At 35.7% G+C, this 17,114-nt stretch overlaps 1 protein-coding gene across 14 annotated transcripts in view; it reads right to left on the bottom strand.

Annotated features, from left to right (window-relative positions):
• The window catches only part of LOC149673433 (nephrin-like), a 193,278-nt gene that overhangs the window by 65,776 nt on the left and 110,388 nt on the right, over nt 1-17,114 (bottom strand). For all 14 annotated transcript variants that reach the window (XR_016366853.1, XR_016366852.1, XR_016366851.1 and 11 more), the window contains one exon: nt 3,292-3,413. Coding sequence is in view for 10 of the 14 variants with exons in the window: in XM_089838972.1 (XP_089695098.1) it covers nt 3,292-3,413 (122 nt within the window). In the remaining 4 variants the exon portion in view is untranslated. The remainder of the gene's footprint in view (nt 1-3,291; nt 3,414-17,114) is intronic.

The following is a 17,114-nucleotide window of genomic DNA, read 5'->3' as shown; positions in this document are numbered from 1 at the left end:
TAAAAAAACATTTTACAACTTTTTATTGAATTTGAATAAGAAACTTTAAAAGTACTACTATATTTTCGTACCAAAAAAAACCGATAACCCTTTGTGAGTAGCTTGAAGAATTTTCAATCATTTTCAGCTCTATACGATCCATTAGGGGTACATAGACGAGCAACAAAATTATCAAGGCAGCTAGTAGAAACCACTCTAGCGTGCCAACAAAAATGAGAAAAGCGGTTGGTTTGATGGTGGTTACTTGGTTGGTATCTAGAGTCGTGGTCAAGTCTGTCCAAGTAATTCTTATAAACTGATTTTCTAAATTATTTATTTTTAAAAACAGATTATCTTGAGTTCTGCTTGAGATATAACCAAGTATTTTGTACCATTGAATTGCAGAAAAAGGGTCTATCACACCCTCAAAGGATTTTGCTATTGCTTTTAAATCACCAGAGTTATGCCTTGTCCAAACATTATGATTACATTTTAAAAATTATTATTTATTTTATATGAGATGTTTATAAATTTCTATGCGGGTTTTTGGTGATAACTTACTATACGTCACGTCCCATAACTCTGACGTTTTTCTAACAGTAATCTCATTGGTTCGTTTAAACCAAGGTAAGGTGTGCGCATGGTTCAACGTGCAGACAGAGAAAAACTACTCGCCAGGTCATAGATAATAATTAGTCTATCTCTTCCCACAAAATCCGCCTAAATACGTTGAGAAAATGGGTACACAATGATTCCGGTTAGCTTGCCATAAGTTTATAAGATATGTTCCAGAAGTATGAATCACACTACCTATGCTTCGTAATGCCAGAGACTTACAGCTCGAGCTAGTTCGAGAACGACGGAAGCGAGAATTGCAGACTACACTCGATTTTGCAGTCCATTTTCCAATTTAGTCTGAAAGCGCCTCATCAGGCGTCGCTTTACCTCGAATCTATGACCTACCTCACTCACTTCATGACAAGCTCCAGTTTGTAGCCAGTAACAAACTTATGGTGAACGTATCTTATGAACTTATGGTTTACTTATAGAGGAAGGTTTATTATGGACTTACGTATCGAGAGATAAACTGACAGAGAACCGCACTTTCTAACTAACTCCGGTCCATTCGACACCGAATGATTTTGGGGTGAAATTCTCAGAATCTATATTGACGTTCGATGAATGTTATCGTAACTTGGCGAATATTTAATAAGGTGAAACACGAATGGCGGGACTGAATATTCGCATTTGCATTTGCCGAATATAACTTGGGCCTTTCCGCCAATAATCTAACTGGCAATCGACCACGAAGCTATATCCGCGGATTTAGTTTCAAACTCAACACCGCATAGACTTTGTAATTCTATAGCGGACCAGAAATTGAAGGACTTCATTTTGGTCACCCGAATATACATTGAACTTAAGTAGGGGATTAAATACATCGATTTCGTTTACTTCTCCCCCCCAGCGCCCTCTATCTTTAAAGGGAAAGTGTCATCTAAAATGAACTTTATAGAGAGGGTAGTGGGTACTTTTCTCTTTGAAATAAAACAATTTTCGTTAAAATCGGTTAAGTTTTCACCAAGATACAAATTTTTGAAATAATTTAAAAACATAGCTGGTCCACCCAAAAATTGATTATGATATTTTGAAGTGTGCAAAATTAATTTTCTTTCCCAACTCCTTTTGCGTCATAATTAAGTTGGCTTAAATTTCAGAGAGAGAGAGAGAGGAACTTAACTTTAATTAAATTTTAAATTAGGAAAACAGCTTAAATTTAATCAACTTAATAAGATTAATTTTAATATTAAGTATAAATTCCGTCTTTGATGTACGCACGAAACTTCTAAGGGTTTTAAACGTTATTGCAATGCAAGTTTCTTAAAAAGGACTCGATACGAAGTTAGACCGCACACACAAAGAAAAGCAAAGGAACTTAGATATTGCATTTCAATGTTGGTGTGGCATGCAATGATGCTCTACCCAAACAAACAACCTAATACCGCGGTTAAGTTGGCATATTCCAGCAGCCAAGTTTCCGGTATAAGGCGCGCTCTCTCTAGTTTAAAATTAAAATTATGTAAATGACTAAGAGAGCGTACATACCAGCGACTTTAAAATTGTTTGTTCTTAAGACATCTTTTCCACAAAGATTATTAATAATTATAACTAGTAAACAATGTCAGTCCTCAGGTAAGTAAAGGCTTAGACAAAGGGCAATTCACGGAGTAAATTCATCTTTTCCAGCGGAAGAACAAGTAACAATAAAGATGGGGTTGAAATCATGGATATGGGATTAGAACCCTAGATGCCCTATATTAGGTCCCTCGATTAACCGCATTGGTAACAACAAGCAGACGACTGTATATTTTTCTACGGGAATACTTTTACAGCTCCATCTATCTCTAAAGCTGGTTGAAATAAAACCTAATGTAAAAGTTAAAACACGAACCCAGAGGAAAGTGAACTCGGGCCTAATCCGCCTTATTCCTTATTAGGATTAGGCTTACCTCGGGATTCGTGAAGAAATTTGTCTGTCGTCTGCTACATTACATATTTTTGGCCTTTGTAGCAGACGACAGACGAATTTCTTCCCGTTTCTCCCCTCCACGAATTCCGAGATAAACCTAACTTCCGGCGATAGGGAACTCGGGCCTAATTCAAATTAGTCTTAGCAAAGCTTGTAGTTTTAAAAACATTATATAATTTAAAGCAAGTTTTTAATTTTATCGTAAACCGATAGATAGCGCCTGCTAGTTGTCGTCACCGTAAACAACCACCGATTCGTAGAATATGTATTCATATATCTATGGCCAAAATATGGTTGCCTATCGCGTGTCGGAACGGAGTTGATTGTCAAAGTGTCGTTAAGAATAAGAAAATTCATCTACACAATTGAGAGAACTCTTAAACGTGTAAAGAGGCATCGGAACAAATACCGTCTCTATTCGCTACACAATAGCTCAAGGATACACACCCTGATGAGGAGGAATTGTACCTATAGACAATTCAAACTTAATTTCGACGTTTATTGGAAACAGAGGCTCTCGATACACTTCCAAAGTTTCCGGGGGCCACCAAGAAGGGAGAACCCCCGGTGGGTGATTAAAAGCGCTATTACGACTCTATCCGCTAAGCCTTGGCTAGAGAACTATCTCTACTTCCGGGAGTGAAAGGAAAGCTTCCAATGATTACTTAACCTTTCTAACGTGTACTAAGATCTCTCTCTCTCTCTCTGTCGGTGTCTCGCCTACGCCGAAGGCTTTCATTATAGTTAGTTAGCGCGTGGTAAAGATTGTTCAAGTGACAAACCTGACACTGGTATTCTCCTTCGTCACTCAAGTGTACGTCTTTAATAATTAAATCGTAGATTCCTTGGCTTTCCCGAACGTCCATTGAATAACGAGCGAATCCAGGGATCGTGGCTTCGAAACCTGCGATGATAATATACAAAATAATTTAAGTAAATACGTGTGCATTTTAATTAAAAGCGTGTTTGTTCTAGTTAACACGAGTGTTCCAAAAAGGGGGGGGTGTTAGGACCGCGGGTGATTTTGAGTCGAAAATGTTCTATAACGTTTTGATTTAAAGGACAAACCCTAAGTTACGAACATTGGAGTGTTTAACGGATGACCCTCTAACTAAATAAGCAAAAGTTGTCCATCAGTTAATTCTTACTTATTTTTAAATGAGTCATCCAACAGACCATGTATAGTTTTATTTAAATTTGTTCATGATATTTTAAAATTAATTGACCTTAAGGTCAAAGGGTCGACGTTTCAAAAGTTGAAAGACAAAATTGTATCGCATAAAGAGAGCCGAGTCTCTTTGGATTAAATTGAAAATTTTCTAATAATTTTGCATGAAAATCTTAAACTACTTCTTGAAGTCATTGAAAATTTTAGTATTTTAGTAATTTTTAAAACTTATTTTATAACTAGAAAACTTTGATCCCACCGCGGTAGCTTACTTCGTTAATTTCGGTACAGGATGAAAGTTGAAAAGGCAAACCCTGAAACCCCGAAGTATTTTAAATTTTTAATCCCAAGTCAATTAAGAAAAGGTCAAATACGTTTCCTTACGAAGTCTAGTGTCCTTTTTCGATTCAATAACGGAAGCTTCCTGTTTCCCTCCTTTCATAATGCGTTACTAAGTTAAATTACAAGCCAGGGTAATAGGGCTACCATCCTACATCATCGAAAAAGTCGATCACAAGCCAAATAGGTACTCGTGCTTTTTTTAAGTTTTTTAAGTTCAATCGATCGAATTTGTTCAAAATTAAATTGGTAATGAGCACAAAGCCTAAGTCTAAGAAGTTATTTAACTTTTCTTTCGCCTTCAACTTCATTAACGGAGTTAACTTTAATAAAACAGCAATTAGGGTACGGGAGTTTTTGCAAAATTCTAGCTCTACCCAAACTTTTAAAAGAGTAAAGAGAGAGGGTTTTTTTTTAAACTTCGTGTTTATCGAGTTTTATTTAATCCCTATTAATTACTTTAATCTAAACTATGTTTTTTTTTTAAATAGTTGGCTTCATTAAAGGTACGATGAAGCTATTTATAGATTTGAGGACACGTGATATTGCGCGTTCTCTCGCGCAAAATTTGAAATTGAAAACCAAGGCTTAACGATTACTAACATATTCAAAAAGCACGTGAGATTACGTCTCAAATTTCGTTAAAGAACGCGAGATTTTATAATTTAAAACAAGGCTTAAGGAATATTTTACGCTAACATCCCTTTCGAGAAAGTTCATAGCAACGAAAAAAAATTTAACTTATTTCTTAAACCTAATATTTCAGCTTCCGGCTGTTCTAATTAAAAATTACTTTTTTTTTAATATAAATTTTTCCTTAATTAAAAATGAGTTTATTTTGGAGCTTAATTAAAAAGCTAGACAAATTTAAGAAGGACTGTTAATTGTATGGGTAGAATACAATCTTAGAAAGGGTAAAATCCCCTGTTCTAAATCTTATTTTTTAAATGCTAAACTCTATTCCTTCAAAGGTTGGATTATACTATTTTCAGAAGTTAATTACTTTTAACCTGAGAAGTATAAGAATGTAACGCCAATGTAGTACCCATTCCAGTTAGTGAAAATGAGGGTAGGGAGAGAAAATACCACTTCGCACTAACGAAATGTTCCTATGTTCGTGAAAAAAACTCTACATCGAGAGGATATTTCACAGTTCTATTAGATCCCGAAAATCACGATAAAAGCCCATGTGGGGCGCTGTAATCGGTATACTAATAAGCAAACTAATTGATAGTTCTTGTATCGCTTCTCAATTGCTAACTCAAGGGTTAAAGTTTCCTTAATTCGATCCCCACGCAAATCGAACCTATAGCTCAAATCGAGAAAAATCTCCGTAGATGGCACTGCTATCGAAACTAATAAACATACTCGAACACTCTCGGAGTCTTATACTTCGCGCGATACAAGTAACTAACTTCTTCTATTATATAAGGTCTACGGTGGGGAAAATACATCAGTAAGAAAACCGCAATGACTTTAATCGATACTAATAAGCAAACTAATTGATAGTTCTTGTATCGCTTCTCAATTGCTAACTCAAGGGTTAAAGAATTCGATCCCCACTCAAATCAAACCTATAGCTCAAATCGAGAAAAATCTCCGTAGATGGCGCTGCGATGGGGACTCATAAACATACTCGAACACACTCCGAGTCTTATACTTCGCGGGATATAAGTAACTAACTTCTTCTATTATTTCTATAAGGTCTACGGTGTGGAAAATACATCAGTAAGAAAACCGCAATGACTTTAAAGTTAAAACCGCACCGAAAACGTTACAGTTTCCTGGACCATTTTTATCTGTCCGTGACTCCACGAAGAAGTGTTAGGGCATTGGGGCATGGGAGGGGGGGGAGGGGTCAGAGTTAATCTTATTAGTCTTTAGATTGTGTAAGACGTTACCGATATACGTGTACGCCTTAGAAAAGGAGCAGCGGGAAAACTATAGCTGCCGATTCCTCTTCGCTAAGATCGTTCACACTCGTATTTAATTACTTTCCCCCCATCATGGTCCTGAGCGAAACACACACCCGAAATAACAAGCCAATTACTGAGACCTCTCTTCCTTCTGTTGGGCCTTTTAATATCCTAGCCGCCGGAAACAACATACCCTACTACTTTCCCCTACTCCCACCCCCACCCTTAAGACGTTTGGACGAAAAGGAGAGCGACTCACCAAGGCGCCACCTAAGATTAAAAGAAAGGAAAAGCGGATTCTAGATTCGTCTTTTTTTATTTTTTCAAAGGTATCATCAATTAAGACTTTTTTATATATCAAGGACGTGCTATGCTAGCCCTTCAATTTTCGAACACGTCAGAACCTCTTTCAATTTAAAAGATACGGTGGCCAAATTCCTTAAGGGTACCTCCGCGTGTGATAGCCCTAATTGTCCTCCATACTTAATCATAGAAAAAATTATTGGTCCCTAAATCAACCCCAACAACGAACGAACAAAATTATAAGGTTTTAAATTTTTAATTTATTCATGGAAGACGTGTAGCACAATTTTGGTGTTTCAGAACTGTTTCATTTCATAAAATATGGGAAATTCCTTTAAGGGTTGATAGCCCTAATTTTCCTCTACCCACCGGTACCAAAAACATGGTCCTAACTGCACCAGAACATGAAATTATACGGTTGTTCATTTTTTATATATTCATGGAAGTCATATAGCCCAATTTTGGTGTTTCATAACTCTTCCAGTTCATAAGATATCGGGAAATTGGTATAAGGGCGAGATAGCCCCAATTTTCCTCTATTTAACGATACCAAAAACATGATCATACATGAAACAGAGCCCAAGATAAATAAATATTTATGAACTCATGGAAGACAACTTTAATATTTCAGAACACATTCAATTCATAAAATAAGGGAAATTTCCATTAAGGGTCGATGATAGCCCTAATTGTCCTCTGTTCAACGATACCCAAAAACATGGTCCTAGATGAACCAGAACACGCAATAAATAGACATTTATCAACTCATGGAAGAAAGAACTTAATTAATATTTAAGAACTCTACCAATTTAAACACCAAGAACAAATTAACGATTAGACTAAATGATAGCCCTAATTGTCATCTACACAACCATTCTAAAAACACTGAGGTAAAGGTCATACAGAGGTCAAAAAAACTAAAAACCAAAACGTATAGAACTTTGAGTGTCCCTTAGCAATTTTTAGCGCCTCATAAACTCGAGCGCATAGCCGTGATTTCTATAGGCCATTGAATAGCATGTACAGGCATGCAAGCGAAACAGTGAGAGAGAGTGAGTATATGACATATACAGGTGACTAAAGCCTGGCAGATTGAAACGTTATGACCATAAAGTGGTGAAGAGGACGTTTCGGGCCTTTGCGACGTCAATAGAGGCGAGGCGGCACGGAAAAGACCCGTTAAAGTTGCCAAAATTGATTCTGGAAAACTATTTTAATGGCTAACATTCTATCGACGCTTCAAAACCGACCAAAATTGAAAACCAGTAATACTATATACTCAGATCAATTGAAGCACCGAGCTACCTACGCTCTCCTATTGGACAGGACCAAGGCGAGGGGGGGTCGATTATAAACGACCCCCCCCCCGCTCTTCTACGCAAATTCACAAAATTATTTTACAGTTCAAAATCCATTTTAAAATTTTTCAAACTTTACTACCAAAAAAGAACAAAAAATAATAAAAAAAAACGTTCAATTTAGGTAAGTTATTTACATATATCATAAGTTTGTGTTATGACTTCGTTATAAGTTCGACACGGAGTTAAGTAATAGTTTCAAAGGCTATGAATAATCAGAGAAAATATAGAAAAAGGAATAGAAAGTTTACCTTAAAATTTTTTCTTTTATTATTATTTTTCAGTGTTATGCATTATTACTTATTTTCACTATTTTGCATATTGTTGTAACCCCAAATATTTAGTATCATTGGAAAGAGGATAAATAGGGCTATGATATATTCAACGGATTTCTCTGTATCTCTGATAAAACTAGAATTACGACCATCCAAAGTGGTATGTAAATAAAACCATGTTTAAGAGCATTTTGCTTAATTACTCGAGCCCTAAATATCGTATCCCCAAATAATTATTACCGTTTGAAAGGGTATAAATAGGGCTATGACATACTCAAAGGATTTCCCTGTATCGCTGGTAAAACTAGAGCTACGACCATCCAAAATGGTATGTAAATAAAATCATGTTTTTGAGAATTTTGCTTAATTACTCAAGCCCTAATTATGGTATCCCCAAATAATTAGTACCGTTTGAAAGGGTATAAATAGGGCTATGACTTACTCAAAGGATGTCCACGTATTTCTTATAAAACCAGAGTAATTACCGTCTAAAGTGGCGTGTAGATGAGATGAAAAAACTCGAGAATGGTTCACCATTTTCTACACACAAACACTTATCGAAAATAGACTTATGATATATTAACGAGATGTAATTTTCTTAAAACCACAAGCGTAAAAAGTAAAAATATTGCACAGGTAAGCTACCTAGCTTACCTTGCTTCTTAGTTTAAATGATTAAAAACCAACGTCCTTAGGGCGGTAGGGGGAGGGGCCGCGGAGCTACTACAAAACATGGTTTTTTTGCAAAAAAAATGAGCCGTCAGTAAAGTCTGTTGTTCCCGAACGAGTTTTAAAAAGATCTTGGGTTTGGCAAAGGAAAAAAATAGCAGAAATTTTTGAAGGATGAAGAAAAATATAACAGTCTCTAAACGGAGAAGTAATTTGCTCGAATAAGGCCAATGTTTATATATAGATAGACAAAACTTAATTCCTAAAGTAATATTTACTTTAACACTTGCTTTTTTAATTATTTTGAGTAAACCTAATATCGAGATCAAGTTTTATATTTGATTTAAATTTAGTATTAAAAAATAATGGAGTTTCAGTAAATATTCGTGGACTTTTGTAGATTTATTTTAAAGCGAATGTGAATGATTTACTTTAACAACTGAAGTTTTTTTAAATCATTTTTGGGTAAACCTAATATCGAGATCAAGATTTAAATTAAATTTAGTATAAAAAATAAGGGATTTCGGTAAATATTCGAAGATTTTTGTAGAGTTCTTTTAAAGGGAATGTGAATGATTTACTTTAACAACTGAAGTTTTTTTTAATCATTTTTGGGTAAACCTAATATCGAGATCAAGATTTAAATTTAGTATAAAAAATAAGGGATTTCGGAAAATATTCGAAGATTTTTGTAGAGTTATTTTAAAGCGAATGTGAATGATTTAATTAAAAGAATTACGTTTCTTGGGGAGTTGTTAATAAAACTTATATATTAAATATTTGAGTTCATATTTAAGTTATTTTTGAAATTAATAGATTTATATCTAAATATGCCACCATGCATTTTCACAGTCTGTATTGTTCTTTTAATATTAAAGCAAACGCGCGAGAAACGGGGTCTTATTGGCCAACGCTAGCTATAGTTTCAACCAATCAAAGAACGAAACGCGATAAACGTAATGGCGACTAACGTAGGTAAAATTTAAAAGTCAAGGGCTACCTGGTGAAATTTCCCCGCGTTTAGTTTAAATGGATTTTCATGTAAAACGTATTTAGAAAATTATAAAAAAAATAGTCCAGTTTTAGGTCTCACCAAGAAGGGATATCTAATTTACTAGGGAGAAGTTATAAGATGCCTAAGTATTCGCGAGCCATAATGCCAGTCCCCCTTTCAAAATACAAGGGGGGACGTAAAAGGAGGCCGGGCTATTTCGCTGCCGCTGCCTCTCCTCAGTCGGAAAATACGTAATTTTCCACATTCGCGTCGCGCTGACCTGAGTTTTCAAGAACCAATGAGATGCTGGTTGTATTTTAGAGGCGGGGATTAACTCCGGACCTACTATACGTTTGGACTGGAGATAAAGCTAGAAATGTGACGAATTTATACCTTCTCCCTAATAAACTAGATATCACTTCTTGGTCTTACATAGAGAGTATTTAAAAATACGCTCCCTCTAAGAATATTGTGACCCGAAAAACTTTGGTAATTCTACCTTTAGAATTAAAGGTTCGCTTTCATACGCCTACGTCAACGGGTAAAGTCAAAAACCATAAATCTTTAGACCTATCCTAGAGAAACAAATTTCTTCGTAAGCGAGCGAGCTAGAGAGCCAAAAATATGCCCCCATACTTAATCACGACGCGCTTGGCCTGTAAGAAAGCCAAAATTTCAAACAATACCTGTACGTAAGGTTACATTCTTGAAGATATAATCGCAAATTAATTTAGGCTTAGTGCCTAAGCTTCACTTTCCTTTCGCTTCCCTCTTGCTTACGTCACGGGAAATTAATCCCAGCAGGCGGAAGAAAGTCAGCGGTGAGAACCAAAATAAAAAAAATATGAAGTCCCCCCCCCCTCTCTTCCACTCCGATAAAATTTCAACGGGGTATCGGAAATTTAAATTTATTAGATGAATTAATATTCAAAATTTCTCTCCTCTCTCTCTCTCTCTCTCTCTCTCTCTCTCTCTCTCTCTCTCTCTCTCTCTCTCTCTCTCTCTCTCTCTCTCTCTCTCTCTCTCCAACAGGCTTACGTTAAATCTGATGTAACGTATCAATTGTAAGTATGACACTGGTAAGAAATAGATGTAACGAAGAGGACAATTGGCCATTAATTTTTTTCGAAGTTTTGATACCTTAACTAAGAAATTTTGACAATATTGTATGTCCCGACACTGATGGTTGCCTACTTCATAAGGGGGTCATCCATAAAACACTCCAATGTTCATAACTTGAAAAAAGTCTCCAATATGTCAACATAAAATTGAAGTTACATTTTTGACACAAAATTTATTGTCAATACTGTACCACGGTCCTATAATTATCCTACCTTTTTGGAACACCTTGTTTATTATAGTTTTAGATTTACTAATTAATGTTCATCCGTTTTCGGTAAAATTAATTCCTTCATTATGAAATTTTGTATAATCGCGATATTTGTACCCTATAGTGTCATATTTATCTTTGTTACATTACTTATGGTTAAACCCATTACTGCACGCTACCAACGCTCGCTTCTATTGGAAAGGGGTAGTATGGCTTCGCTCGCGCTAGAGGAGCTAGTAAATTCGTAAAATTCCTACATACCAGATTGGACTAAGGTATATATATAGTCTTGCTTTCAAAATATTATTGGATGCATTACGGGTTTTAGTTTGGTTTATATGGGACTATTTCCAAATTCCCTATGAACTACTACGCTATGACTATAGTTTTACTAATATAAGTGGTTATAGGCTTATATACAGCGTGTTTCTGATAATTTTGCCATAAATTATGGGTGATGTTCTTTGGAAAATCAATTTTGAGTCTAAAATGTAACTTATAACTTATAACTCCATTTTTGCCACATGGGTCACTGTTTTCGAGTTACGATTTGATGTAATGTTTTAGGGATGGCCCCTTAATTAAATTATAGAAATCATTCATGGTCTTAATCAGTTTCTTAATTAAATTCAAGGGGTCATTCGTAAAATACTCCATCCAGGGGTCATCAGTAAAATACTAAATCTAATCTTAACTCGAAAACAGTGGCCCAGGACAGCAAAATGTAATAGATATAAAAGTCATATTTTAGACTCAAAATTTAAGGGGTCGTCCGTAAAATACATGGACAATCTTAAATATAACGCTACTATACCTTTAAAAAAAATATATCATTAAAACTAAACCCCCCAGGTAATCTTTTCCTGAATTTAAAAAATATTTTTTTTTTTTTGATATAAATTCCGATTTTAAATTAAAAATAAATAAAATAACATGTTTTGAAATATTTAATGCGATCCCGAGGGATAAGAATCTGATATTACTTGATCGTATTAACGATCATCTCAAGAAAAAAATATATAATTTTCTGAAATCGAAAAAAGAAAGTAACGACTACCTAAATAATCTAAAACTTTCTAAGCCTTTTCCAATTTCACCAAAATGAATTAGAGAAATGTTAGTTTTTGTGATTATTCCTTTGTTAAGCTTTAACAGGTAAATATTTACTCAAGAGTCTAGTCCCTTTCCTACACAAAAAAAGAGAAAGAAATCCCCTCTCATGAAATCATTTAAATTTGATGAAATTTTTCTGAAAAGAAAAGAAACTCAATCTACTTAGGTATAAAGAAGGAAAAAAAGGAAAAATAAGAAAGAAAATATATTTACGAAGTTAAAAAATTGTAAACTGGTTTCCAGTCTGACCAACTAAATCCCCCAGCCTCTCTGGCTCCCCATCCTCAATAAAAAAGATTTAGAGACGTCCTAAGATCAACATTTCTAAAAAAAGTGGGATGCTGGGAAAAAAAAGTAAAATATGCTTTTCAAGTTTTATGGGGAAAAAAATTCGAAAAAGTTTCCTCTGCAAGGGGAAAGAAGAAGTCGCGGGATCAAAACAGTTTTTTTTTTCATATTATACTCACTTAGAACATTGTATAATTATACAGGGAATGCGAAAAACGGTGGTAGAAGAACGGAAGTAAAATGGATTCTTTATGAGCAATTTTTCAAAGCCTTCATGATAAATTTAAAGCAGAAGTGAGATGAGACTAGAAGTGAAGGGCTCTAGCATTGATAGTAGATCCTGGCACTAGTGAACAAATTTGAGGATTTTATGCCGCTTCCCACGCGCCTACACTACTGAAAAAAAAAATTGGTCGAGTTCCAAAACAATTCCACCCCCTTCCCTTCAACCTAAAGCGGCGGAACACGGACGCGGCTCCTTGAATCTAGTTCGGCCGTCTACCACCGCGAGCGTCTCACGTTTTGGAGGGAAAATTCAGAAACCGCTACTAGAGGGCCAACCGTTCTTGTGTTATCAAGAATATTCACTTTCGCCGAGTGAAGAATTTGGTTAGCTCAGTACTTCTAGTCTCATCTCACTTCTGTTTAAAGGTATATTTCGAAAGTAGACATTAAGAGCTACAAATTAAGGTCACCAAAAAACGGATAGCGTAATTAGAAGACTAAAAAAAAAATAATAATTCTATGAATACTTTCAACACTTACAGATTTCTGGGCCGTATTACCAATGCTCTAAGAAACTATACTCTAGTAAAAAAAAAATACTAAACAGGCTTGAAGTATAAACATCAATTTGTTGGTGTATATGTATATATATATATATATATATAAAATAACCGCCTACGGTATTTACTTGGAGAAAATAAGGCTAAGCCTTGGTTCAGTAAAGTTACGGTTAATATAGCGCGTGTTGTACCGTTATCTATTTTGAAGTCTTGCATATATTAAATAAAACTAAATATCTGCTCTAAGAGTTTTGATCTTGCGGTTGAACGAATGTGTCTACGATAACCCAATAATTTCACGAGCATCGTATCACGTGACTACTCATGGAACTCCATGTAAAGAGAAATATATATTTCCCTGAGTTTTCCAGGTTTTTTCCGATATATGGAGTAATAACAACGGGAGTGGTTTTTATTATATTTATAGTTGAAGCAACTCCTTCAGAGCACACTTACTCAAAACTCACAAATTTCCATGAATTTTACTAAAAATTCAAAATTTCCCCGAGTTTTTTTGTCAACTATTTATTTCCCTGAGATTTAAAGGTTTTCCCTGTTTTACAAGTTTGTATGAACTCTGTATTAGAATCGTGTTCAACTACTACTACTGCTACTACTGGAGTTTATAATCCGAACTAATAGAGAGCAACACCGACTTGACCTATACTGGAGGTCAGCCTTCCTTTAATTCAAATTTAAAAAAGGAATTAATTCAGAGTTGAGCTACGAGTTTACTACACTAAGTGAAAAAGATCCGCGTATATAAAACTTCGGGAAGAAAGTTCATCCACCAGACTGAAACTTAAGCCTTGGCTATTAGAATATTTCCGCTTTGCCGCTTGGAATAGTAGACTCTCTGAAAATTTATGTAAATTAGGCGAAACACTACGAAAGGAAGCCGAAAAAGGTTGGTTCCCCTTTTCGCGCTCCATATAACTGGCTTTCCATTAAGCGTGTTGGCTGGCTGTAGAGCTTCTTCCCTCGCAAAAGCACCACTGGCTAATTTAAGTCTATAAATGGAAAGTTGGAAACCTCCTAGCGCGTATTAACCCACTCCCTGACCTTTGAACCCTTCCCTAGATAAACCTTCATACGCTGCTAGTTAGTTATGTGAGGCTGCAGCTCTTAATTCTATATTTAAAATCAGCTCACTTTTAATTCATAAAGAATTGTGTTGAAGTTAATTATTCAGTTAAGCCTTGGTTTGTGAATTTTGAAAATACGCGCGCTTTAACAAATGTATTAAATGTCACGTGATTAGCGAATTGTTTTGAACTTTGAACTACATTAATTATTCGTTAAACCTTAGTTTGTGAATTTTGAAAACACGCGCCCGCTTTAACTATTGAAAATGTATTAAATGTCACGTGATTTGCGAACAGAACACGCGTTGTGTTTCTTAAATATTGATTGGAGCCATTCCTTTCAATATAAGTTAGGCTTAGCTATCCGAAACTATAGTGATCTACTCCCGATGGACTGTGGATAGCATTCAAATTAAACTCAGCCCGGAGAAACGTCCATGGCGGCGGTGTTTGTTTCTCCAGCAAACTTTAAGTCCCGCTGTTATCCCCGAAATTGGCCAAAAGGCGTCGAGAAAGTAAACAACCAAGGCCCGAAAGCTCTATACGCGATTGGCCTAGTCGGTTCGTGCATTTGTACGAGCGAACCGAGTTCGTTTCTAATCGACAAAGTTTAATTTCCTTTAAATTGCCCCGAAGGTTTCGAAGTATTGTCAATTTGACGCGCGGCATCCCGTTTCCTTACAAGCAAGAAGGCCACGCGTCTCTAAAAGGGTGGAGGGAGACTTGAAAGAACAATTTTAAAACTTTAATTTGACTATTTTACGATCCTTTTGATGAAGTATATATCAAATAAACTCAGAGTAATTAATGATATACAAAGGTGTTTTCCTTTTGTATTTTAAAGGTAAAGATTGCCCTCGACTTGTTTTGTTTTCAATGAATACTTGAAGAAAATTAGTTTAACTATAAGTCTCGAATCTCAAGTTTGCAGGTTTATTCACTACCGTACACTCTTTAGAAATAGGCCGAGAGAATATATTAGCAAAGGGAGTAGAAGTAAATCTTGAGAAGGATACCCTGTTTCAGACAATAAGATGTGTTACTAAGTCAAAAATCCAAAACAAGCTCTCTTAAACTATGAAGTCGAAGTTGCAAATTCTAAATTTCAATTCCTTTTAAATGTATTGTCAAATAACAAGCTAACTTAGCGGAAGTAGTTTCACAAGAAAAACACCCATCTAACTTAGGTTACATCTTTTAGAATCAAGTTAGACAAACATTCTATAGACCTAGAATCAACCCTTTCCTTTAAATACGACACGAAATTTAATTATCTCTTAATTTCAATTGAAAACTCGGCGATAGTAAATCATCGACGACTTATATTCCTTTTCAAACAAATCTCAACAATTATTTCGACGAGCCAATAATTATAATACACCTTAATGACCGTAGCTTCTTCCCAATCCACGTTCTCGTGAGGCAATCAAACACGAGCTAGGCGAGGAGCGTGCGCGAGAAAAGGGTTATAGAAACAGTTACAAGGAACTCAAGTACAGCTCGCTTGCAAGCTCTATACCATAAGCTCATAAGATATATTGGCCATAAGTTTGTCACTGGTAACTTAGAAACTGGAGCTTGTCATGAAGTGAGTGAGTTAGGTCATAGATTCAGGGTAAAGCGACGCCTGCTGGAGAGGCGCTGCTGTCAAAGGCTTAGTGCAGACTAAATAGGCAGATGGAAGTCCTGCAAAATTAACCACCGAGTGACGTAGGTGAAACGTCAAAGATTCGAGGTAAAGCGACGCCTCGAGAGGCGCTGTCAAAGGCTTAGTATAGGCTAAATAGGAATTAGATGGACTGCAAAATTAACCACCGAGTGTAGTCAATTCTCGCTTGTCGTACTCGAACTAGCTCGAGCTGTAAGTCTCCAGCATTAAGAAGTGTAGGTAGTAGTGATGTCATACTTATGGAACATATCTTATAAACTTATGTCTATACGGAATGACTTTCAAGGTTTCGGCGGTTTGTCCGTCGAGCAATTGTTCTAAAACGTACGCAGTTTGGTTGGTGGTGGTGTATACAGTGTTCGCTGTTAATGTCACTTTAATTTACGAGCAAAGCATATAATAATAACCTCAGGGACGGATACATTGGGCTTTAAACGACAACTACGTGAAATTAGGATTAACAATGACATGTCCACGTTCGTCCACTTAGAAAAGGTAAGTTCTGTTAGATCCCCCAAACCAACCAGAATGCGGGTTACAGCGTCATCCAATGTTTACAATTTAATTATTTCTCCCTCTCTCTCTCTCCCTCCCTCCCTCCCTCCCTCTCTAACATAAGTATATAAACAACACTAAAAACATAAGTTTATTAATATTAGTCTTATTGAAATTAGGGTCATTGGTATAAAAGGCAAATAAAATTAATAGGAAGTAAAGATGGTCTAGGCCAAGATCGTAATATTAAATAGAGTAAAGCACTGATTAGTCAATCAGAGAAGCTAGACTTGAAGAGAATAAGTCCTTGGTAAAACATACTGCGAATAAATTAATATCAAAGGCTTTGTAACCTCTCCTTTGCACACTTTCTCTTATTTCAATTTGCTTTTGATAATATTTTGTTAGTACGCCGTGTTTTTAGCGTGCTCGTTCGATAAATGGTGTATATATTAAAAAAAAAGAAACAAAAGCAGTACCGAACGCGTCAAAGAAGTTCACGTGACAAGAAGCAATTTGGATATATACGTCCACTTGGCGTCTCCAACATGATTGCTATATAGCGTCAACGAACGACCATGCAGCTTCAAAGCTTAAGAAACCCCAACCACATATATTTGCGTTGATTTTTGTTAACAGAGTTTCCAAGTTCGAAATGAGTTCAATCTGCATTTATACTCTGTATTTCTTACTAATCTATATTTTACCAAATTCATTTTATAAGTATCAAAGCGTAGACGTATAAATCAGGATCTGTATTTTTTCTGGTTTATCAAGGTCACTCGAAATTATTTTCAAAGCAGGAGAAATAAATGTAT

The sequence above is a fragment of the Phalangium opilio genome, unplaced genomic scaffold (assembly GCF_054372755.1).
Source record: "Phalangium opilio isolate 3A_F unplaced genomic scaffold, DU_Popi_V2 ptg000048l_1, whole genome shotgun sequence".
In the NCBI taxonomy this organism is placed as follows: Eukaryota; Metazoa; Arthropoda; class Arachnida; order Opiliones; family Phalangiidae; genus Phalangium; species Phalangium opilio.
Note: the sequence above shows the minus strand (reverse complement) of the source record. Positions and strands in the feature narration are given on the sequence as shown.